Source organism: Ictalurus furcatus, chromosome 11 (assembly GCF_023375685.1).
Source record: "Ictalurus furcatus strain D&B chromosome 11, Billie_1.0, whole genome shotgun sequence".
Taxonomy (NCBI): domain Eukaryota; kingdom Metazoa; phylum Chordata; class Actinopteri; order Siluriformes; family Ictaluridae; genus Ictalurus; species Ictalurus furcatus.
This window is the reverse complement of record NC_071265.1, coordinates 3,703,633-3,728,589: the sequence shown is the minus strand read 5'-3', so window position 1 is coordinate 3,728,589 and position 24,957 is coordinate 3,703,633. Positions and strand designations below refer to the sequence as shown.

General features: G+C 39.0%; 3 protein-coding genes across 3 annotated transcripts; all 3 read left to right on the top strand.

The window, feature by feature from the left end:
- The first annotated feature begins 513 nt into the window (after positions 1 to 513).
- Positions 514 to 7,551, top strand: LOC128614848 (circumsporozoite protein-like). Its single transcript, XM_053636484.1, has 7 exons — positions 514 to 546; positions 688 to 1,032; positions 1,847 to 2,656; positions 3,263 to 3,376; positions 3,513 to 3,617; positions 5,328 to 5,359; positions 5,472 to 7,551. The coding sequence occupies exons 3-7, from the start codon at positions 2,527 to 2,529 to the stop codon at positions 6,282 to 6,284; spliced, it is 1,194 nt and encodes a 397-aa protein (XP_053492459.1). The 5' UTR covers positions 514 to 546; positions 688 to 1,032; positions 1,847 to 2,526; the 3' UTR covers positions 6,285 to 7,551.
- Positions 7,552 to 8,109: 558 nt separating this feature from the next.
- On the top strand, positions 8,110 to 10,459 carry phospho2 (phosphatase, orphan 2). The gene is made up of 2 exons (XM_053636491.1): positions 8,110 to 8,274; positions 8,881 to 10,459. Exons 1-2 carry the CDS (start codon positions 8,257 to 8,259, stop codon positions 9,628 to 9,630), a joined length of 768 nt encoding a protein of 255 aa, XP_053492466.1. The 5' UTR covers positions 8,110 to 8,256; the 3' UTR covers positions 9,631 to 10,459.
- Positions 10,460 to 11,557: 1,098 nt separating this feature from the next.
- ssb (small RNA binding exonuclease protection factor La) lies at positions 11,558 to 21,929 on the top strand. The gene is made up of 12 exons (XM_053636483.1): positions 11,558 to 11,640; positions 12,873 to 12,931; positions 13,039 to 13,142; positions 13,348 to 13,522; positions 14,226 to 14,333; positions 15,046 to 15,149; positions 17,170 to 17,241; positions 17,756 to 17,798; positions 18,026 to 18,163; positions 18,788 to 18,980; positions 19,350 to 19,478; positions 20,370 to 21,929. The coding sequence occupies exons 2-12, from the start codon at positions 12,875 to 12,877 to the stop codon at positions 20,468 to 20,470; spliced, it is 1,224 nt and encodes a 407-aa protein (XP_053492458.1). The 5' UTR covers positions 11,558 to 11,640; positions 12,873 to 12,874; the 3' UTR covers positions 20,471 to 21,929.
- Positions 21,930 to 24,957: the final 3,028 nt, after the last annotated feature.

Sequence of the window (24,957 nt, the reverse complement as noted above, 5' to 3'; positions counted from 1 at the left end):
TTGTTTTGTTTTCGGGGACAAAATAAGAGGCTGGTGATGGAACGACTGTTTATCTCATAAATTTAATAATAATAATAATAATAATAATAATAATAGAACACAGTGTTGTCGTTGGCAAATACTTAGCTCCAATGGTGATTATTTTCATTAAAAACACACTCCCATGTGTTTTATTTCTTACTTATGTACGTTGTAACCATGATCTGAACTTGCTTTTAACAGGGGGCTCGGTCTCTAGAGAAGTGAGTGCTTATGCAGGGGGAGGAATCAACATCAAGTGCAGATATGAGGATGAATATAAAGACAAACCCAAATCTTTCTGTAAGATGGGATCACATCAGTGGTGTTTTAATCGAATACCAACAAAACTACACAGTGAATGGTCACATGATGGCAGATTCTCAATTCAGGACAGCAGAAGTGCAGGATTCTTCAGTGTGTTTATCAGAAAGCTGATTACGAAGGACACTGGAACATACGCGTGTGCTGTTGTTGTGTCTGATGAAATACAGATCTACACTGTAGTGAAGCTGAAAGTAACAGAAGGTGAGGAGATTTAATGATGTGTTTTATCAGAAGAAACATCAGATTTATATGTAAATTTACTGTATAACTGTCTAAGTGTTGTTAATCAGAGCTAGGACACATATACACATATAAACTGATCTGATTGGTTGTGATTTGCAGATCTGTCCTGTGAGAAGTCCATCAGTAAGACTGTCCATGTAGGAGGAGATTTGAATATCAGCTGTAAATATTCAGAATCCCTCAGGAGTGACTCCAAGTTTCTCTGCAAGACGAGGCTGCAATATTCTGCTTGTTTTTATAAAGAATCTGTTAAAGAAAGTAGAAAATATGTAAATATGGGGAAATTCTCCTTGTATGATGACAGAGAAACACAAATGTTGACTGTGAGTATTAGAAATGTAACTGAGCAGGACTCTGGTGAATACTGGTGTGGAGCTGAAGCAGACTGGAAATCTGATCATGGATACAAGGTTTATTTCACACAGATCGACCTGACAGTTGCTGGTGAGTTTGTATGAGTAAAGCTGCTATTCTGTAATTTCAGACCATTCTGACAGCTTGATTGATCTTAGAATGTATTTTATATTCTTGCTCTATTGGAAGAGAGGTTTTGCTTCTTATTGAAATACATTTGCTTATTTCAAGCATTTATTCATCAACAGAAAAAGAAAATGAATTCATTCATCTTCACAGAGTCACATCCTCATTGACACTTAACAGTAATGTAGTGCAGCCATTCCACTTCTCAGCATGTTTGTGGGAGTGGGAGAAAACCAGAGAACCCGGAGGAATCACAGTGTCACAATCGCATGTTTTTGAACTTCTTATTCAGTTTTAGTTCCTGTGTTTGTGCTCACCTCAGGTGTATTTCTCCTGATTAGTTTCTCTATTTAAGTTCTGTGTTTTCTCTCCTTAGTTGCTTGGCGTTTATGTTTTCCCCTGTCATAGCCTTGTCTTAATTTTGGTTGGTTTTGCTAGGTCTTGGTTCTTTTTCTTTCTTCTGGTTATTTATTAGTTGTTTATTTAATAACGCTCATCTGCACTCACATCCGTCTCCCTGTTTTTCGTACATATGTATTTCGGGTTTGTTTTGTTTTGGGGGAGAAAATAAGAGGCTGGTGATGGAACGACTGTTTATCTCATAAATTTAATAATAATAACAATAATAATAATAATAATAATAATAATAGAACACTTAGTGGTGTCGTTGGCAAATACTTAGCTCCAATGGTGATTATTTTCATTAAAAACACACTCCCATGTGTTTTATTTCTTACTTATGTACGTTGTAACCATGATATGAACTTGCTTTTAACAGGGGGCTCGGTCTCTAGAGAAGTGAGTGCATATGCAGGGGGAGGAATCAACATCAAGTGCAGATATGAGGATGAATATAAAGACAAACCCAAATCTTTCTGTAAGATGGGAACACATCAGTGGTGTTTTAATCCAATAACAACAAAACTACACAGTGAATTGTCACATGATGGCAGATTCTCAATTCAGGACAGCAGAAGTGCAGGATTCTTCAGTGTGTTTATCAGAGAGCTGATTACGGAGGACACTGGAACATACGCGTGTGCTGTTGTTGTGTCTGATGAAATACAGATCTACACTGTAGTGAAGCTGAAAGTAACAGAAGGTGAGGAGATTTAATGATGTGTTTTATCAGAAGAAACATCAGATTTATATGTAAATTTACTGTATAACTGTCTAAGTGTTGTTAATCAGAGCTAGGACACATATACACATATAAACTGATCTGATTGGTTGTGATTTGCAGATCTGTCCTATGAGAAGTCCATCAGTAAGACTGTCCATGTAGGAGGAGATTTGATTGTCAGCTGTAAATACCCAGAATCCCTCAGGAGTGACTCCAAGTTTCTCTGCAAGACGAGGCTGCAACGTGCTGCTTGTTCTTATAAAGCATCTGTTAATGAAAGTAGAAAATATGTAAATGAGGGAAAATTCTCCCTGTATGATGACGGAGAAACACAAATGTTGACTGTGAGTATTAGAAGTGTAACTGAGCAGGACTCTGGTGAATACTGGTGTGGAGCTGAAGCAGCCTGGACATCTGATCATGGATACAAGGTTTATTTCACACAGATCGACCTGACAGTTACTGGTGAGTTTGTATGAGTAAAGCTGCTATTCTGTAATTTCAGACCATTCTGACAGCTTGATTGATCTTAGAATGTATTTTATATTCTTGCTCTATTGGAAGAGAGGTTTTGCTTCTTATTGAAATACATTTGCTTACTTCAAGCATTTATTCATCAACAGAAAAAGAAAATGAATTCATTCATCTTCACAGAGTCACATCCTCATTGACACTTAACAGTAATGTAGTGCAGCCATTCCACTTCTCAGCATGTTTGTGGATGTGGGAGAAAACCAGAGAACCCGGAGGAATCACAGAACAGAACATGTAAAAACTTCATGTAGACAGTAACCCGAGCTGTAGACTTACTGAAAAACATCTGCTGTACTCACAGAGACCAGGATGCTCATAATGAATCCCACTATCAGGCTACACCCAGAGGTGGATGGGTTCTCTTATGAGTCTGGTTCCTCTCAATGTCCTCATTACTTATAATATTTTGTCACTTAACACCAAATTTTTACTCTCAACACTTTTATACATAAGAGCCCTGTACTGCTTTCAGGCATATGCTGGATCTACATACGACTCCTTTATCATCCAAACTATCTATATGTTTCTGTGCTTTAGATCCACGTGTCCCTGTTTCAGCATCAGTGCCAACAATATATTCATCATCTTTACCAACATCATCATCTTCATCATCATCATCATCAATGTCTATGCCAACTTCTCTTGAAAGAGGTGATTATACTTTCATGCACCTCACGCCCACAGTCTAACTACATGACTATGATGTGACTATGATGATCAGGTTTTTCTGAATGATCAGTGTGTAGTTTAATGTGATCGTCTGACTGATCTCGTATTTCTCTTCCAGGATTTCCAGCTTTCACTGTGATCACTGTGTCTGTAATTCTGCTGCTGCTTCTGACTGGAGTCATATTCCTCATTGTGATTGTACATAGGAGACGCAGGACGCAAAGTACACAAACACACACACACACACCATAGAACAGGAGTGCCCAATATGTCGATCGCAAAGGAAGTGCGGGTAGATCGCCAAATAATAATAATAAAAAATGATGTTAGTTGATGTACAGGGCAGCCAGTCTGAGATCTCGTCTTTTCTCTCACCACGCGTGTGCGATCAAGCGCGCCAGTGCTAAAGGCTAGCGAGCGAAATCGCGGGGAGAGGACATTTTTCAGTCTTTTAAAGACTTCATTGACAAAACCCAGCTCCCAGTGTGCAAATTGATATCAGTCAATGGTTGGCAGCACAAATGGATTCATTGCCAAGTGCAGGGAAGACGATGCTTTCCCTGACTTCCTTAACTACCACTGCATAATACACCATAAGCCTTATGCGCAAAAATGCTAAACATGAAAGAGATCATGGATGTGGCAACAAAGATCGCCTGTTCTATACGTGCTAGATCACTTCAAAGACAGCTGTTCCGTGCGCATCTGGAGAAGGCAGACTGCGACCACTCTGAGCTCCTGCTACACACTGATGTGAGATGGCTTAGTAGGGGTAAATTCCTGCAGAGATTTCGAGAGCTCTGTCCGGAGATAAGGGAGTTTCTTTTTGCTGTTAAACATGCAGAATACACCCAGCTCAATGATGATCAGTGGCTGCTGGACGTTTTTTTAACCGAGCATTTTTAACCGATCTGACCAACTTAATTTGGAGCTGCAAGGAAAAGACAAAAATTAAAGGCAGTTAATGCCTTTAAACGGAAAATGCAACTTCTGTCCTCAAAGCTGCAGCGCCATGATTTTGGGAACTTCCAAAACCTTTGACGCAGCGGAAGGATTGTGCGCACTGCACGCTACACGGAGCAGATTGACAGCTGTCGGTCAGAGTTTGACAGACGCTTTCAAGACTTTGCTTTATTGGAGGCATTCGCCACATTCATGTGCTACCCATTCAGGGACAACTCGCATCGAAAATTTCGCTGTTTCACCTGAACTCGTCTGAAGTGGAGGATGAGATTTTGAAACTACAGACTGACATTCAGCTGAAGTCCAGGGCTCATGGACAGTTTTGGAACTTACTCACAGGGGAAAAGTACCCAAACATGAGGAAATGTGCAACCTCCTTGACTGCATTAGTTGGCTCTACTTATTTATGTGAGTCAGCCTTTTCCCACATGAAGATTATTAAGTCCAAATACCGTTCCACAATGACTGATCATCATTTGGAGTCCTGCTTGAGGCTGGCTACCAGCAGCTACTGTCCGGACTATGCAAACCTGGCTGATTCTATTCAGTGCAAGTCATCAGAGTAAGGTATTGACCAAAAATGTACTGAATTGTAGTGTGCCATAAGGGTTCATGCAGTTATGCAAGGTACATGAACATATATTGTGTGTGTGTATATATATATTTGAAGTATACGCAGTATATATATAAATAAATATAAGTTTCGCATTTTTAGTGTAGGTAGATCTCTTTGACTGCTCATGTTAAAAGTAGCTCACAAGTCAAAAAATTGTGGGCACCCCTGCCATAGAAAATGATGTTGGACTGCTACGTGACTGATTCTCCTCCCAGTTAGTGTAGTCCCAGTTATAGTCATATAATCAATAACACGTCAAACTCACGTCAAAAGGGTTTCAGTCATACATGTGGTGTCTGTACTTATAAAGGTTAAAGTAACACTTGTTCTTTTTGTTTCCTCATCTTCCTGCAGGCCCAGAAACAATGACACTCACTTACAGAGAGGTGAGTACAAATTAACAGTAAAACAACTCATTTACTTCATTAATTAATTTGACAAAACGTTTCAAGTTTTTACAACTTCTAAAACTTCTCTTTTTTATTATTATAATTTCAGACAAATGAAGATTATGAAAATGACCCAAATGTGCTTCATTTGCAGTCAAGACAAATGACCAACCAATCAGATTCGGTCTATAAAAGTCTGAACCCCAACACCTACCAATCAGATTCAGTCTATCAAAATCTGAACCCCAACACCAACCAATCAGATACAGTCTACGAAAGTCTGAACCCCAACACCAACCAATCAGATTCAGTCTACCAAAGTCTGAACCCCAACACCAGCCAATCAGATTCAGTCTATCAAAGTCTGAACCCCAACACCAACCAATCAGATTCAGTCTACCAAAGTCTGAACCCCAACACCAGCCAATCAGATTCAGTCTATCAAAGTCTGAACCCCAACAGCAACCAATCAGATTCAGTCTACCAAAGTCTGAACCCCAACACCAACCAATCAGATTCGGTCTACCAAAGTCTGAACCCCAACACCAACCAATCAGATTCAGTCTATCAAAGTCTGAACCCCAACACCAACCAATCAGATTCGGTCTACCACAGTCTGAACCCCAACACCAACCAATCAGATTCGGTCTACCAAAGTCTGAACCCCAACACCAACCAATCAGATTCAGTCTACCAAAGTCTGAACCCCAACACCAACCAATCAGATTCAGTCTACCAAAGTCTGAACCCCAACACCAACCAATCAGATTCGGTCTACCACAGTCTGAACCCCAACACCAACCAATCAGATTCAGTCTACCAAAGTCTGAACCCCAACACCAACCAATCAGATTCAGTCTATCAAAGTCTGAATCCCAACACCAACCAATCAGATTCAGTCTACCAAAGTCTCAAGTGTTAAACCGACCAGTTGGACACAGTTGGAGTCAGAAATTGCCCTTTAACCAATGAGATTGTTGCTGCCAGATTCTCTATTAAACTGGACTGGCCTCTTACTTGAAAATTATTCTAGTTTCAAACTAAATTGTGGAATAACCTGTCAAGATCAGATAATGTAAATGAATAGTTTTTCAAAAAGCCAGTTTATCGCTGTTCAGAAGTTTGCTATATGCTTGGAAACCAGCACATGGAAGTGCTGAGAGCCTTCATCCTCATCCTGAAATGTGGTCAAATAAAGTGTATAAAAGATGCCATTTCATATGTTAGACATCATGTGTTCTGTGATTACCTGATGCTGAAAGTTTGTGGTTGTGAGTTTGTTTTGAGAGTCAGGATTTGAGTTGTTCACAAAATTACACACACCTCCTTCAAGTTACATTTCTGATGTGTAATGATTTTCATAACCTCCATGACACAGGGTTAGAGGTTAGTTAGAAGTTTCAGCTCAATAGCCACGCTCAACAATCAACAGTGAACATTTATTATTATTTATTGTTATTTTTATCATGAATCATCATTTATCATTCCCGACTTTAATCACTTTTAATCATTTTATATAATCATTTTCCATATTAATGCTGTAATGATGCATTTGCCTCCTAATGTTTTTGGAACTTTGGGATGAGTAAGCTTAGCCACACACTGATTTTTACTGATTTACTTATTTACTTATAATAACTGTGGTTGTTATGTGTTGCTCAGCAGATTATCATTTCTAGACATGGGTGTGTTTGAGTTCCCAGGCACAGAGAGTTTGTAAGTGCTAGTGGATGCTGCTGATTTGGATGATGAGACCATGAAAGGGTCATGTCTTTGTATTTGGAACTTCAATTAAATCCATCTCCAACTCTAGGTTTTATGTCTTCAGACTAAAAAGGCGGAGATCATCCAATTCCTTAACTTTCCACTCACAAAAATATATTTTGATATTTAAAATTGTAATTAAATTCAAGTTGGCACTATATACACTTTATATGTCGACTTGTTTTTGAGTTATTATTAGTTATTTTAATTAAACACATTAAATTCATGTGACCAGTCAAACAGGTTAATAACTATAAGAAAATCAATAATACATACAAACTTATGTAATGGTGATAACTTAGATAATGCTGGCTTCTTGATTGTGTTATTCACTAATGTGACTAAAATTACTTCTAATATCTGTTGTGAGTTGTAAACATGTCTATATGTATTTACTTTTGTATATGCTCAATAAAAAAAAAGGAAATGAAATAAACAATTTTTTAAAGTAAAAAACTAAAATGACTTCCTCGACTTTTAGATTCACTACTGACGAGGGCCACTCGAGTATCATCTAGACCAATCACATACAATGAGATTCCAATAGTTTGTAATGTGTTTCTTTATTTTAAAGCGAGAAAATAAATATCTCCAACGGGAATCAGGGCTATGAGTTGAGTGGTTGTTCACTAGCGAAGATTAGCCGCATGCTAAAGCTACCTAAACTGTAGAGCGGGGGTTTATGGGAGGTGTAGTTTTTAGACAATGAGTAGACTAGAATCGAAGGGAATATATATATATATATATATATATATATATATATATATATATATATATATATATATATATATATATATATATATATATAAAATCATTGATATCGCTTATATATATTTATATACGCGTAGATGTAGCGTTTGTTTTAATTGCAAGCCAAACAGAAATATGAAATAAAAAAAAAAGATGACACTTAAAACTTCATTTTATACTGAATAAAACGAACCGGGTTATTCACTTCCGCAGTTCTTGAGAGAGCCAATCAGCGCGTCGGGACAAATTGAGTGACGTTCCCAACAGCCAATTATCGACGATTGCCTTTCTCGATAGCCAATCACAAACCAGGCATGCGGTGAAAACATGACTTTCGATTTGTAATCAGATACATTTCAGACAATAAAACTGTACGTGGTATGTTTTCATCTGAATTGGTAAGCAGTTCAAGTGTAACGTCTTCTTAAATCGTTTAGATATTTACATTAGGTTTCTTAAATGTACGGATGTGTTGTATAATATGTTCGCTGTATATATATGTATGTAAGCGTGTAGCTAACCGGCTAATCTCTGTTAGAACGTAAACACCATGGAGAGTAGAAGAGGGCTTTTTCTGTAAAGAATCAAACAAGCACCGGCTTGCTGTTGGAGGAAAATAATCAACGTGGGGTGATGTGATGAAATGGAGTTACTGTTCCCTGTCCAAAGTTGATTATTTTTCTATAACAGCACACCCAAAATGATTCATTCTTCAGCGTTATACTACAGCAATTTGCCTATATATATATATATATATATATATATATATATATATATATATATATATATATATATATATATATAAGCTTTTCATCTGTTCATGAACAACAAACCCTTACTTCTGGTGTAAGTAGCTCTGTTAGACATAACAGCAGTGTAATAAATAGAGCTGTTATTTATTTATTTTTTTTAAAGCTATTATTACAGATTATTTAATTTTATATTGTTGAAATACCATCTGCGAAACTACTTATAATTGCCAGATTTCTTTACCATGTTCGCAGGCCAAGATGAAGAAGAAGACGTTAATGGTGTTCGATTTCGATCACACGCTGGTGGACAGGAACAGTGACACGTGGGTGATCGGATGCACACCTGCGCAGAGCTTACCTGCCTGGCTTGAGAATTCCTACCAGAGAGGACGCTGGACCGAGTACATGGGTCGAGTGTTTACCTACATCGGCGAGCAGTCTGTCCGTCCGGATGCCATACGGGAGCTGATGCAGGCGATCCCGTTCACAGACGGAATGATCGAGCTGCTGAAGTTCATCTGTCAAAACAAGAGCGACGTTGATTGCATCATAGTCTCTGATTCCAACACTCTGTTCATCGACTGGATTTTAGAAGCCGGTGGCGTGACATGCGCCGTCGATGGCGTCTTCTCGAACCCGGCCAGTATTGACCAGCGCGGGTACATCGAAGTCCGGAACTTTCATTCACACTCCTGCGAGCGTTGTCCGGTTAACATGTGCAAGCAGAAAGTATTAACCGATTTTAGAGACAGGCAGGCGGATGCAGGGGTCCATTACCACACCGTGTGTTATGTAGGGGATGGAACAAATGATTTCTGTCCCATTAAAGTTTTAAATGAGAGCGACATTGCGATGCCACGTAAAGGGTACAGCCTTGAAAAACTGCTTGCCAAAACCAGGAGTAACAGCAGCCCCCTTAAGGCGCAAGTGATACCCTGGAGCAACGGGACTGAAATATTAAACCAGCTGAAAATCATCCAAAAACAGGCTGAATTATTTTAAAACATTTTAGTGAAGGGCTGCTATAAAAACACAGCAAACAAAGCTCACTTATTATTATTATTATTATTATTATTATTATTATTATTATTATGGCATGAGAGCCATTAAAGTAGCCTCATATAGAAGTCAGAAGAAGAATATCTATAATGTTTACATTCACATTTATTCATACGCTGGATGCTGCAGAGCTGAGCAGTGGATTAGTCACTGCTCGAACAGTTCTGCCGTTTAAAGGAAAGCTTTACCGTGAAACACTTTAAACATGTATGTAGTAAAAAGAAGAAGAAGAAAATTCATGAGTTCAGCCGTTTTTGTTTTGTTGACGTCACAGGGAGACATTGTTATTGCTAGTGCACTTACTATTAGAGTTTAATAGGAGGAAACAAAATGAAACGTTAAAACGAAAATACAAAACAGTAGGAGCTTCACTTCTCACTCCCCATTTTCCACGTCACGTTAATGAGAAATCCGGCGTAGAAGTATCTGAGACAGTGGTGCAAACGCAGGAGTCCCAGAATGCAGTGCAGCCACACGATGCAGTGGTGCTGAGTTACAGCAGCTTTTCGGCTCAGTCAGTCTGCGATCTACGAAACGATGGCGCGTGAAAGTTGAAGCTTGGGAAGCTGATCTGTTTGAGCAGAGTGTAGAGACTAAAATACTGAAGCACTGCTGCATCGCCCTCTTTAGATAAAAATCAAGCGAAGGCTAAATCCCACTGCTATCAGCTGGTGGTAAAACGGCATTATGGGTAACGCAGGAAACTGTTAACTCCAAACCTGATTAGCATGTCTGCTGTAGGTCTGCTTCTCTCAGGGCTTGTATCCAGAAATATAAAATGTGTGGGTTATAAATTGGTATCAATAAAAGGAATTAACTTGTCCTGTCCTTGTCAGTGAAGGAGCTGCGCTAATGATAACATGTCTAGAACAAAATATATCTAAATATAGTCTTCAAGTTTTGAGAATGTGATATTTTTTTTTGTCTCGAATCTGATTGGTTGGGATGTTGTTGATTAATTTTCTCTAACAGCAGTTCGGACAGTAGAACAACAACTCCAAATCACAGGTTTGTTTTAATGTGTTATTATTTCTATAGGAAAACCTTACAAAGGGACTTGTATGATAAATGCTTCACATAAGCAGATTTTTTTTTAAAGCATGTGTAATTGTTGATATGGTGAAGTTTTCTGCAAGGAGATGTTTATTTCATGTTTATGGAAGGAGTCTCCAGTGTCAGCGCTTTGCAACAGTCAGAGGTTAAGCTGTAACTTTAAGTTTTCTGACATCTTCAGGACAGAATATAAGATTACGCTTGCAAGCTGATGTTAGTACTGTAAGTTGTACTGTACTGTTTCTTTAGAGACCGTGTGGAATTTAAAATGAATTTTTTATGATAAGTTATAAAAAAAAAAGACCATGCATTTTATGATTAAATATAATATGATAAAATATATATATAACAGCATTTATGGTTGTAATTCACACGTCACATTTTTAACAACAAGAATAATAAAATGTTGTTTTGTATTTAATTAATAGTTTGCCCTCGATACTGATTAATTTATGGTATTTTACATATACTTAACCACTTGTTAATTTTTTTATGATCATCAATTATAATAAAGACAATAACTTATGATTTACTTATGAAGTGTTTGTGGTTGTAATTTGCACGTCACAATTTTTTGCAATACAATTCAACAACAACAACAACAATAATAATAATAATAAATATAACAATACATGTGATATATTTAAAGTAATATATGTAGTAATATATAATACAATAATTTTTATATCTAATGAGTAGTTTGTTGTCTACACGGATTACATTATTGTCTTTTCATATATTCGGCCATATTTGTAGGCTTTATGAGACTTCGGACACAATTTCCCATGATCCATCGATAAATGACGTTACGCGCATGCGCTCTTGGGTAAAGCGTGTGTCAAGCGTGAGCTAAGCAGAGTTGCAGTTCATCCAAACGCAGATAGACCTTAAGGCACAAAAGTAAGTGTTTTAATGCCGAAATGTGATTCTTTTAAACATATTGTTTATATTTAGACTTACGTCTATGTGCAGTTTGGTGTAAATAACGCGTGTATGCAGCATGATGTGAATATTTTATATCAATGTGGCCTGGATTAAAGTGGGTAACATGATCTGATCAGATCACACGAGTCCACCATATTCTCATATATATCCAGCTCAAATTAGTGGAAATGAACGATTTAAATGCTTTAATATAAGCAGAACAGTACAGTATCTGACTTGCTGCTCTGTTCCATGTGTTAGCGCTAACCAAGCTAAACGTACGCATGGTAACCCGGAAGTGCACATTTAAAGGCTTTTCCATTGGAAATGTGTAAAACCTGTAAGATTCAATACGAAGGTGAAACTTTTTAATGGTAAAGATTTTCACATTTTTAAGGACTTTCCCCCAGCACTTTGTAGTTGCCGAATGGTTTGGATCCAAATCTCGTCGGTGGTGCGGAGCTATCGCGAGAACTGACGAGTCACGTCATTTTCAAAAATGGCGGAAATCCAGTGAATGCGCGCGACATGCATTGCCATTTGTGTGTGCATTGATTTGTATGGAAAGTGTGGTTCAATGTGGTTTTAACATTTTATATGTTTATATTAACGTGAATACAAAATATATACTTCTTTTCGATAATAAACTTTGAGATAGACTTGTTTTTTTATAATCTGTGGAAAGCTCTATATTTATATATGTGAATTGGGAAGAAATCAACCAAATTGTAAACACATCAAAATGACCAAAAAGGGCAAAAACAAGTCTTTCTTCATCAATTCTTTAAAGAAAGCTGGTGGAAATGCACTTTCACTGCCTTCTTTCCAGTATATTAAATGGAAATTACTACCCGTGAATGTTCTCTAAATGATTCTGTGAAGTAATACACGTGTCTTGATGTGAAACTAAATAAAATACAGCTGTTTGTTGCCACAGCTTATGTGTTGTGGAGTTGACAATTAGACCATAAACGTACTATTTCTAAGTACGACGTATAATAATGTAGAGTTTCATATTGTAAAAAAAATAAAATTAAAAACCCCCTCCAAATGCAGTTCTAGTCTGTCCACTAATCTCTGTCTAGGATTGTTTGCTGCTTTGGTGAATTTTTTTTCTCCAGACAAACACTTCTCCTATTGGTATTTCTGTAGTTCTTAATTTAAATGAGGTCATGATTTAATATTTATCATTTTTCTTATTGTATTAGGGATGGCTGAAGAAAAGGAAATGTCTCCCCTGGAAAAGAAGGTGGCTGAACAGATAGAGGTGAGGCACGCACCGACCTGGCTGCTTCATTACCAGTGTGCTTTAAAACGCATATACAAGTGCTAGTGTTATCTTATCTTATTTTTTTCCCCCATCTTTCTTTTCAGTATTATTTCGGAGACCACAATCTCCCTCGAGACAAGTTTCTAAAGGAGCAGATACAGCTGGATGATGGCTGGGTTACACTGGAGACGATGCTCAAGTTTAACAGGTACAAGACACACTACAGCACAGAAATATAACGCTGGGTGGACAGAATAGCAGTTGCGATTATACTGCTTAATATTTAATATCTTGAGAAAGTTCGAACCCGCACTAACATTTATGATTTAAAGATTAGACTGAATTCTTTTCCTCGTATTTGGTCCGAGGAGTCTCTGGTAAAACGTCGTTCTCACACGAGTTCGTCTCCGCAGGCTAAAAAGTTTGACCTCGGATGCCGCGGTTATTGTCGAGTCTCTGCGGAAATCGAAAACGGGACTGTTGGAGATCAGCGAGGATCAAACCAAGATCAGACGGAGCCCGAGCAAACCTCTGCCCGAATACAACGACGAGTATAAAGACGCCCTCAAACACAAATCTATATACATGGTGAGTGAGTTGTGATATCTAGGCCACGCATCTTTTGCTGGGACTTCCGCATCGTATGCCGTGCAACGTGATACAAAGTGAGAAATATTTGACAAATCTGTGTTAGTGCTTGAAGAATGTCTGAGGTATTATTTCACTGTTTTACTGAAGTTATCTTCAGTCCCGACTCTATACTTCTGGCTCCTGCTTTTAGGCCACGGAGATTTATCTAGGTCATGGCACCAATATAGCATACCCTGCTAGATAGAGTTGGGAAGATTCTAAACAAATGTATTAAACATTGAAAGAGTATAAATGTTATAAGTAATTCATATGGTAAAGTGTTTGATGTCACTACTGGATTAAAGGCAAGGAGCTGTTAATGCTTCCATTACAGGGGTGTTTAGCATGAACATTTTTTTTTTTCCAAATATCTGGAAGTGTTACATACATTTTTTAATTTTTTAAAAAAAATATTATTATTTTTGCTCCATCATTGCTGCAGTTATGGCATTAAAAAGTACAATATCTAAGTTAACATTACTAGTACACACCCTGGATAAGCTATTTAACCTGACACACAGCGTTATAGATCGATGCAGCCTGATCACACCTGTTCTGCTGAATACAAGCACGAGTAATAAAATGTACCACCTTTTATCATCCGTTTGCACTCTATACACACTGTTCTGGGGTTTATGCTAATGGATAATCATTCACACAGAAAGGCTTCCCTTTGGACACGACGCTGGATGACATTAAAGACTGGCTCGCTGATAAAGGACACGTGGAGAACATTCACATGAGGAAAGGTGCACAGAAAACCTTCAAAGTAAGACTGCTGCTTTTTTGTTCTTTTCCTTTATGATAAAATGTCATGCTGATATATTTATTGCACAATGCAGTGGTAATGTTAGTGTGGCTCCATGTAGAACAGGGCGTTGTACTACCTGAAAGCCTTTTTCCATCAACATGGTGTCCCTTGCTGATTCTAGACCTCTGAGTGTGTGTGTGTGTGTGTGTGTGTGTGTGTGTGTGTGTGTGTGTGTACTGCCAAAGAGCTTGTTCTGTTTTTGAGTAGACCTGGTAACGTTCAGGTCTTATTGATGCTGATGTTTCGTCACCATAAGAGCATACCGAGCAGATGTTCCACAACATTTAATGTATCTATAAACAGATAATGGGGAGTTGGGTATTTATTTATTTATTTATTTATTTATTTCCTTGCTTGTACTGATGCATTACAGCAAAATCAACGGGCAGATACAGTGTTAATGCATCAGCTACACATTTAGAGTAAATAGATAAAAGCAGTAAACGTGTATATAATGTTCATGTCGACGACTCTGGACTGCGTGTAGTTTCTGAGGGATTTAACGTTGGATGGGGAATAATGTTCTCCGAGCCAGAAGTACATCTTGTAAAATCCTCCACAGTTGTTATTGTAGGTTTTTTTTTTTTAACGCTGAAATACAGAGTGAAGGAGTTTTGATGTCATATTGGTGGAGAAGGGGGTATACATTTATTTAAATTGCTGTTCGCAGGGCTCCATCTTTGCCGTCTTGGAGTCCGAGGAGGCAGCCAAGGCCTTCGTTGCAAGAGACGATGTAAAACAGTTCAAAGGAAACGACATGATCGTTCTCATCAAGTAAGTCACGATTAAGCGTTGCTTTGTAGGCCTCGGTGCACACGGCGTAAGAGCGCTGACTAGACTAAAGACAACGGTTTTGCCTTCACACAGCTTAGTCAGCAGGTCTGTGTATTGTAGATACAACCGAATGTTTGTTCAGATCTCCGAGGCGTGCTATATTGGTGCCGTGACCCGAGAGCGAAAAGTATCCCGTCTCAATACATTGGTTTCATCTGAATCTTTATACGATGTACCGATAGCAGGTTTTTTTATGCAGTATTTTTTGAGGTGCCAATATTTCTCAAACCTTTCCATTTCACTTCACTAATAAATCAGAAGCAGTGTGTTCGAGTTGGCTGAAAACAGTGAGGAAACATGATTGTGCTAATTCATTTCTGCTTATTGATTTTTATAATGTTTTTTTAATTTTTGCTCTCGGCGCTGTACACCGATCAGCAGTAACGTTAAAACCTCTTGGTTAATATTGTGTAGATCCCCCTCTCCCTCCAGAACAGCTCTGACCCGTCGAGGCTTGGACTCCACAAGACCTCTGAAGGTGTGCTATGGTATCTGTCACCGAGACGTTAGAGCAGATCCTTTAAGTCCTGTAAGTGGCGAGGTGGGTCCTCTGTGGATCGGACTTGTTTGTAGGGCACATCCTACATATACTCGATCGGATTGAGATCTGGGGAATTTGGAGGCCAGGCCAACATCAAACGTTCCTGAACCGTTTGGGCAGTGTGTCAGGGTGCATTATCCTGCTGAAAGAGGCCACTGACCTTAGGGAATACCTTTGCCATGACGGGGTGTACTTCGTCTGCAACAGTGTTTAGGTAGGTAGTAGGTGTCAAAGTAACATCCACGTGAATGCCAGGACACAAGGTTTCCCAGAGCATCACACTGCCTCTACCAGCTTGCCTTCTTCCCATAGTGCATCCTGGTGCCATGTCTTCCCCAGGTAAGCAACACATATGAACACGGTCATGTACATGATGTAAAAGAAAACCTGATTCATCAGACCACACCGCCTTCTTCCATTGCTCCATGCTCCAGTTCTCATGCTCACGTGCTCATTGTAGGTGCTTTCAGCGGGGGTCAGGGCCTGCAGTTACGCAGCTCCGTACGCAGCAAACTGTGATGCACTGTGTGTCCTGATACCTTTCTATCATAGCCAGCGTTAACTTTTTCAGCAGTTTGTGCTACAGTAGCTCTTCTGTGGGATCGGACCAGACGGGCTAGCCTTCACCTCCCACACGCGTCAACGAGCCTTGGGCCCATGATCCTGTCGCCAGTTTGCTGGTTCACCGGTTGTCCTTCCTTGCACCACTTTTTGTAGGTACTAATCACTGCATACCGGGAACACCCTACAAGACCTGCTGTTTTGGAGACGCTCTGACCCGGTCGTCTAGCCATCACAATTCGGCTCTTGTCAAAGTCGCTCAGATCCTTATGCTTGCCCATTTTTCTTGCTTCCAACACGCCAACATCGAGAACTGACTATTCACTTGATGCCTGATAAATATATCCACCTCTCGACAGGTGCCGTGGTAACGAGATAATCAATGTTATTCATTTCACCTGTCAGTGGTTTTAATGTTATGGCTGATCAACGTATATACTGAATTATCACAATTGTTCTCTCAGTTTAGGATTGAAATACATTTATTAAATCTTTATAAAACATTAAAAGCTGAAATCTGACCCTTTTTTTCTTTAGTCATGTCAGTAAATTAGACGAATTATGTAATTGGCTATTTAACTGTATTATTCAGTTAAAAAAAAGTAGTGTACATATTTGTTATATACACAGATGACTTTAACGTTTTAATGAGGTATTCAGGGAAAACTTTTTTTAAAAAAATATCGCACTGTATATACACACTTTTGTAGCCTTTAACCCTCTATTTATTTATTTATTTATTTATTTATCTACTTATTTATTATGTATTCATTATTTTGTGAGCAGAGCGGTCAGATCTGAGTTTAGACTTGAGTCTTTAGTGGAGGGCGTTGTTTAACCTTTGACCTCTTTGTGTAGAGACGACTACTTTACTAAGAAAGCAGAGGAGAGGAGGCAGGGTCGCCAAGACGCCAAGGCCAAAGCCAAGAGGTGAGGAACCACAGCACAACACTGTACATTAGGAATGCATTACAGAGCTGGAAAGCGATTTTTGTCTCCTGCTGTCATCCAATAGCAGTCAGGGTAGATGGTATCTATAGTCTCGCTCGCTTCATCGGGCACAAAAGTGACTTGCTTTGGATGTAGTGTGTTTGCATGTATTTGACCGCTGCTTCAAAGCGATTGTAAATATTGTAAATAATGAGCGCTTTGAAGCAGCGGTCGGATTATTGAAGTCTCCCCTGTCGAAAAGCCCGTTCACTGAAGGGGAAAGGACAAGGGACTTTGGAACAGTAAAAACAGTGAAGTCTGGACTGTGATGCCCCCCCCCCCCTTTCAGTAAACGTTTTTTTGCCGCTTTTGCTGAAGCCTACAGGCTAAAATAAAACGTGATGTAAATACCATGTGATGTAGCCACACCCATTTCACTGTCCCGTGCTGATGCGGTTACTTGTGTGGAATTTTAGTGTATTTCGGTCTTTTAAGGGAACCATTTTGATTTCAGTGAAAAAGAAGAGCAGCAGAAACAGGCTGAGAAGGAGGAGATGGTGAGTTTCTTTTTATTCATCAAACACGCGCACACACACCGGATTAGTTATAACAATTTATTCCCAAATGTTGCTGCTGTGATCATAAAGACTGTCCTGTGCTCATCCCAGAACCTGGATTGACTCCCCTTGATTCACAGCCTGCACGATGCACTCTGTCCCGTTTGTTTCCTCTCTTCTACTCCTGTATACTGTAATGATTTTAATGACCTTGACGGTGTTCCCAGAAATCTCTGGATGAGCAGAGAGGCTGTGTGCTGAAGTTCTCGGGTGAACTGGATCACGTTTCTCGAGAGGATTTCCACAAGATCTTCACTGAACACGCGCAGATCAAATGGATCGACTTCACCAGAGGAGCTAAAGAGGTGAGGCCTGAAGTGCATTGTGGGAAAGGTTTTCGAGCAGCATTACACTTTAGTTAGGACTGTGGTTGATGGGAGGGTTACAGCGCTAGTCCAGAAGTCTCCAGTGTCTGATGTATAATTTAGGGCCTGTTTTTTTTTTTTTTTTTTTTTTTATCTTTTAGGCTTGTGTGATTTATTTATTTATTAAAGCCATTGAGTGTCTCTGTTCAGTGTCGTTAGGTTTACAACCAAACGTTTACAACACCTTTCATGGAGAGTAAGCCTAGTAAACCTGCAGAGAAACCTGTTGGTTATACTGATGTTTTGTAGCGTTACTGTCTTTTGTCATGACTTTTAATCAAGTCCGAATACAAATAAAATGGCCAGATTGAAGCATAAGAAACGTCCACCATTTTCATCCCACGATTATGGTCGCAAGGTGTTCTTGCCATACTAATGCAAACTATCCCAATTAGTAATATAATATAATCCGAATAAACGTAACTGGACATCATGGCAGTGTAAGATCGTGTGGAATTGTTACCTCACCCAAGCCTACTGCTGTTGCTTTGTGAGTTATATTCGGAGCAGGAAAGGGGTGTGTTAGAAGTAGCTGGTAGTTATTTTTGCTCTTCCTATACATAGGGCACCATCCTGTTTCGCTCGGACGCTAAGGAGGCCCTGCAGAAGGCTCAGGAAGCAGCCGGAGTCTCCGAGCTGAAGATTAAAGATAAAGACGTTCAGTGGGAGGTGCTGGAGGGAGACGTCGAGCTGGAGACTCTAAAGAAGATCATCGAGAGCCAGCAGGAATCGCTGAACAAGCGCAAAGGAGGACGAGGTCTCGTGCTAAACTCAATAAGCTGAATCCGAACACGTCGAACGGTTAAATATTTATCATTTGATTATCAATATTTTTGCATAAATAAACAAATATGAAATCAGGTTGAAAATAACCAGACTGCAGGGTCAATTGGTGCAGAGTTATTTTTTTGTTTTGTTTTTTTTTGTTTATTATACACATTTGCCCAAATATGTTCATTGGAAACACCGATCCACCTTTAAACTTGCGTAATGCTGAATAGCAGCATGTGCTAAGCAGTGATTGGACCGCCAAGAAAATAAGGCGGGACTTGGATTTGGCTCATACAGTTGGAGAACAAATGGTTTTGATGTCAAGCTCCGTCTCACTTCTTGTTCTGACTTGCAGGAGGTCACAGGGGTCGCGGCCGAGGGCGGGGCGGCCGTAGGGACCGAGGAGGACGAGAGCAGACACAGTTCCAGGGCAGGAAGACTAAATTCGACAGTGATGACGAAGGCGGTGATGGTGAGGACGCAGGTAAGGAGGAGACCGTCTCACTTCTGATTGCTTATCATGGACTTTCACCAACCAACGATCTGAACATTATCAGTGGTCTTTTAGTGCTGAGCGTGCTTTTATTTATTTATTTATTTATTTATTTATTTAACATTTATTCATTTAGCGGACGCTTTTATCCAAAGCGACTTACAAATGAGGAAATACAAGCAAGGCGATATATCAAGCGGAGAACAATACAAGTAGTGCTACCGTACAAGATTTATAATTGAGTTCTAGAGAAGCAAAGTGCGCAGAGTAGAGGTGTAAGAGCCAGAGTAGGTGTTTTGTTTTGTTTTTTTTGGGGGGTGGGGTTGGCGTTTTAGGGGTTAGTTAGGTGTTCACGGAAGAGGTGGATCTTTAGCTGTTTTTTGAAGATAGTGACAGATTCTGCTGTCCGGATTGAGGTCAGAAGTTCATTCCACTGCTGAGGGACAGTTAGTGTGAAGGTTCTGGAAAGGGACCTTGAGTCACGCTGAGTAGGCACTACTAAGCGTCAGTCATTGATTGATCGCAGATTGCGTGAGGGAACGTAAGCCTTCAGGAGAGAGTTGAGGTAGGGGGATGCTGTTCCAGACAAGATCTTGTACGTGAGCAGTTTTTCCCCCCTTTCATTTACATTAAAAGTGATTGTGATACAAGACAAAGAATCTGATTATATTCTTTTTTTTTTTTTGTAAGATATAAAGTGCTGAATTTTATCAGTCCTGATCTAATGATATGTAATAAATTAGACTAGACAGAAGAAGGCATGAAAGTACAAACACCTGCAACATTCATGTGACTTTATAGTGACTTCCTGCTTGCTTTCTCTCTCTCTCTCTCTCTCTCTCTCTCTCTCTCTCTCTCTCTCTCTCCATCTTGACCTTCCAGAACCCGCAGCGCCGAAGAAGCGAGCCCTCGAGTCAAACGGCACAGAAGCTGATGTCGACGCTCCAGCCTCCAAGCAGGCGAAAGAGGAGAACGGCTCTTAAACGCAGCGCTGCGATGCCGCTTCCTTCGTGCGTACTGTAAATATTCCCCACGGCTACAATCAGATATCTCAGAAAAATGTCCAGCGTGCCTGCTCACCTGCGGCTTTCCCGTCTTTATGCAGAACTCGTACTGGGCTGAGCTCTCGACTGAACGTTATTATTTTGTGTTTAATATTTCTGACGGCGCAATACGTATCGAATTTTTTTTCGTTTAAAGGCAAACGTCCTGATTTTGCTGAACCGACTGTCCCTTGAATTTAAATCAGCCAATCGCAAACGTGATCATTCGACATTAAAGCTATACAAAATAAAATGATGAAATTTCAACTAGTTAGCTAGTTTACATCAATCCACTCGATCAGCGCTACATCAATAAAGGCTGTGAAGGGGGTTTGTGTTATTTCCCCCAAGATCCAGTCTTTAATTCGTGCCTGGTTGAATGTGACGGTAGTGGACAGCGAGGTGTTTATGGAGAAGCACTGGGTTGAGGGTCGGAGCACAGACCTGGTGAACCAGCTGTGCACAAACACATAGAGCTGTGACTTCCTGTAGGTGTGTCAACGTAGTACATCTGCAGATGATAACAGTGGTCAAATTTGCTCTTTTGAGTATGTTTGTTTTTTTTTTTTTTTTTTTTAATTTTTTTTTTACATTTCTAATTAAGACAATACGGTTGATTGTGATCAGGTTTGTGATTGGTTGATGAAATGTATTAAGCCCCGCCCTCAGCGAAATCAGGACGCATTGGGTTTCATTTTCATCCGGTGATTACTGCGTGACTTCGTCACGGCTCATGATACGACATTATTGTGTTTAGAAAACGGCCACTGTTTACTGTACCTGATCCCACAAGCCTTCCCGCTTGTCCCTAATGCGGAAGACTGTACGCAGATTACTGAGCGGAACGCAGTGTCCCAATCAATGCATCGATGTGTCTCACATTTCTCAAGAAGGAAAGCACGTTCAACGTGATGGATTCTCTGCTGCCTGACCTCAGGACGAGGTTAGCATCCGTTATTCTCCAGATGGGTCGACGTTCCCGTCTCGGACGTGACCCGAAATAGCCTTTTAGAAACGAAAAGTCAGATCTCCTGACTTTACCTTGGATTTCAGTCTCGATTTTGCATGTCAGCTGGATTATATTTTCTCATTATGCTCACAGAAGGTAGAAACTGTACATTATGTGCTGTTAAGGTTTTTATTTTCCTTTTGTTAAGCAGACCGGAATGAAATCAATTATTATTATTATTATTATTATTATTATTAGTGTTATTTTTTTTGTTCTGACTGAGACGTCTGACTCCCAAGTGCCATTTTTAATTACTAGTTTTTCTTTATGCTGACCATGAGGATTTCAACACGAGGCACTCTTGACATTCTTTACTACTTTATTTTTCATGTGTATGCATTTAGCTCATTTCATATTTGGAATTTGAATAAAAATAAGAAAAACAAAAAAGGTTGTCCCCCTCGTTTCGTGTTGTTTTTTTTAAAAAAAAAATTTTTTTTATTAAATACAGAAAACTGATTAGACTCGGTCCTTATTCTTCAAAGTTGCATACGGTCAAATCTGATACACACATTCCACCAGGATGAGCTCCTTATTCGTCAACTTCATATTTGCCACATGTTTATGGTTAAACGTTGAGCGCAATATATTTAAATCCTGATAACCGCTTAATTGTGCAGTTAAATATGTTTAAAAACTCAATAGCACTTCGAACAATAACAAGTGAGTAGAGAGGAGGTATAAAAACTAGAGATGGCACAACACCATGGTTCTTTTATATTATTAAATATCATTGGTGTAGAAATTGAAAGCTTGCGTATTCGCTGATACACGTACGCATCTAATATTGTTTAAAAACTAAGCTTTGATAGCATTAGTTTCGTACTAAAGCACTTAAAATACATGGCTAAAAAACAATAAAAACAGAAACTGTGCTAAATTGTAAGTAAAAGTTCCTCGTGCACGGAAGGAGAAATTTATTTGTCTATTTTTAATAATGAGAAATTGACTGATCAGGTCACACTGAACACCCAGATTGTAGATTAAAAGTAAATTATTTATTTTAAAAATATGTAAATCATTAGGACGTTCTTAGTGTCCCTGTGTCATTAGCATGGATGATAGATAACCACATTTTTGTGTATTTGCTGTTTTTGTGCTTTAAAATAAAGGAACTCGACCTTGTTAATCATTTAAGAGCAAAATGCAGAAAAGAAACTTTTCCTTTTTTTTAAGTGGGTGTTATCTTAGGTCAGTGGTTTTCAAAGTTGGGGCCACCAGGGGGCGCCCGGGGGGCCTCAACAATTTGGTGTGAAAAATAAATTCTCACTCTCAGACAACCACACACACACGCAATCAATTCCTAATATAATGTAAAGATGTAAGATGTGATTATTAATTAAAAAAAAAAGGGGGGGATATATTCAGAAGTCTGTATTTTTAATGTGTTTTAAAGACATCTTGCAAAAGGGGGGCCTCGGTCAAATGTTAATGCCATTTGGGGGGCCTTGCCCTGGAAAAGTTTGGGAACCCCTGTCTTAGGTGGCATTTTCTGAATGGTTAAATGCAGGTCTAATGGTCTAGATCTAATGGTGGAAGATAAAAAAAAAAAAGTTTCCAGGTCTAAATGGCATCACAGTAGTGAAATCACGCAGGCAATGCCTCTCTGACCCCTCGATCCTGAGACCCAGAAAATAAATCAAGGATTAAGGACACAAAACATGTAAGTTAAAAAAAAGAATAAAAGACTTGTATCAGATCATAAAAATAATTAAGAAGGACAGTCTTGACTAAATAAGTTGCTTAAAGGTGCATTAGGTAAGATTTGGGGCGGGTGCAGTGTGTGTGTGTACAGGGGGAAAAAGAAACCCTCAGAATTTGTATTGGTTTTAGTGGAAACTGTAATGGTCCCTGTGGGTCTCTCCCGTCTATTGGTGGCACGTTATGTCTAATGGATACCATTAATGGTAATGGTATTAATGGTTAGCTAATGGTTTGTAATTGTATTTGTGGCTGTTATTTATTTATTTATTTATTTCAGCAGGAATGAGCGCGCTTGGACATTCAGCTGCTATAAACATGTGACTTCTCATAATGATTCATGAGGAAGTGAAGAGGCGTTAGGGGCGTGTCTATAAAATGACTGACAGGAGGCCAATCCAAATATAAACAAACCTTCCGGACCGGAAGGTTTCCAGATTTCCAAACTGTTTTAAAAAAAAGTATTCTGAGACAATGACTTAAACTCATTTCTACGTAATTTCTCACATTATTTGTACGAATACGGAATGATAGGCTGCATATTGACTATTGTACCTTTACAACTATTTTTAAAAGTGTCGGGGACAAAAAAAAAAATCATTTCATTCACACAAAAAGGAGCAAAAAAAAGGCTGAATGTTGGAAAGTAAACTCCCCAAGTTAGTTCTACATGACTTCCAATAAACTGCAGCAGAGTTTTACATTGTTCGCGTTATATTTAATATTTAACATACAGTACACACGAGTGTGTGCAGTTCCGTGTGGACCACTAGATGGCGATGTTGCTCCACGTGTCTTTACGCAAATAAGCTCAATGTCACCTTTTTACACTATCTTATATATTCAATTCCTGTCTAGTGCACCAGTATATACTCTCTATACTCCTCACTATTACTTGTAGTAGCATGCAGGATGCAGTAAGTATTATTTATTATCCTCTACCACTGTCACGTGACCACCTGTCAGTCATATTCCCTCTGGATGCTGTTACGCAGTACTGCTTACTTTTCACTTGTGTAATAATTTTAACCACACACACACACACACACACACACACACACACACACACACACACAAAATGTGTAATAATTTTTCTTTTAATATGAAACAATTTCGATTTTCACATTTACATCACAGTGTACACGGGTTCAAAAAAAAACAACAAACAAACGAGAATGCTCAAGTGAATTTTGTTTAAGTGCAAAACCCCAGAGAAAAGAAAAGCACGTTGTATAATAAAAGAAATAAAATAGGAAATGAGATCATAAATCAAAGGAGACTATTCCGCATTAGTATTTATCATTCGGTATCCGAGCATGAGCTGGATCAGTTCCGTAGATGCCTCTGTTGTGGTTTGTATAATATAACTGTGTTCACATTGTGGGAGGAAGTACATCTTGATTGATTTAATATTGAGTATGTTTCTTAAGATGTACGTAATTAGAAGAAGAAATCAAGGAGAAGAAAATAAATACAGTGGAAGTGGAATGCAGACTTCATGCTAAACTGGAGGCTGCCTCTTTTTTGTCTTTTGCATCCTTGATCTGGGCCATTTCCAGTTTCTTTCTAGCGCTCTCGTCATAGCCGTACGCTTGGATTTGCTCTGCTAAATGAGTCAATGTGAATGTACTCGTAGATATTAAATACAAGCGAGTCCTAAAACTAAAACAGAGATAAAAATCTCAATTAAACTCAGAATTGACTTGGAAATTGAGCT

Coding starts and splice junctions, on each gene's coding strand:
- ssb (XM_053636483.1), top strand. CDS start 12,875: ATGGCTGAAGAAAAGGAAATGTCTCCCCTGGAAAAGAAGGTGGCTGAA. Junction 12,932..13,038: donor AGGTGGCTGAACAGATAGAG/GTGAGGCACGCA, acceptor CTTTCTTTTCAG/TATTATTTCGGAGACCACAA. Junction 18,981..19,349: donor CAAGCGCAAAGGAGGACGAG/GTCTCGTGCTAA, acceptor TCTGACTTGCAG/GAGGTCACAGGGGTCGCGGC.
- LOC128614848 (XM_053636484.1), top strand. CDS start 2,527: ATGTTGACTGTGAGTATTAGAAGTGTAACTGAGCAGGACTCTGGTGAA. Junction 3,618..5,327: donor TAGGAGACGCAGGACGCAAA/GTACACAAACAC, acceptor ATCTTCCTGCAG/GCCCAGAAACAATGACACTC. Junction 5,360..5,471: donor TGACACTCACTTACAGAGAG/GTGAGTACAAAT, acceptor TTATAATTTCAG/ACAAATGAAGATTATGAAAA.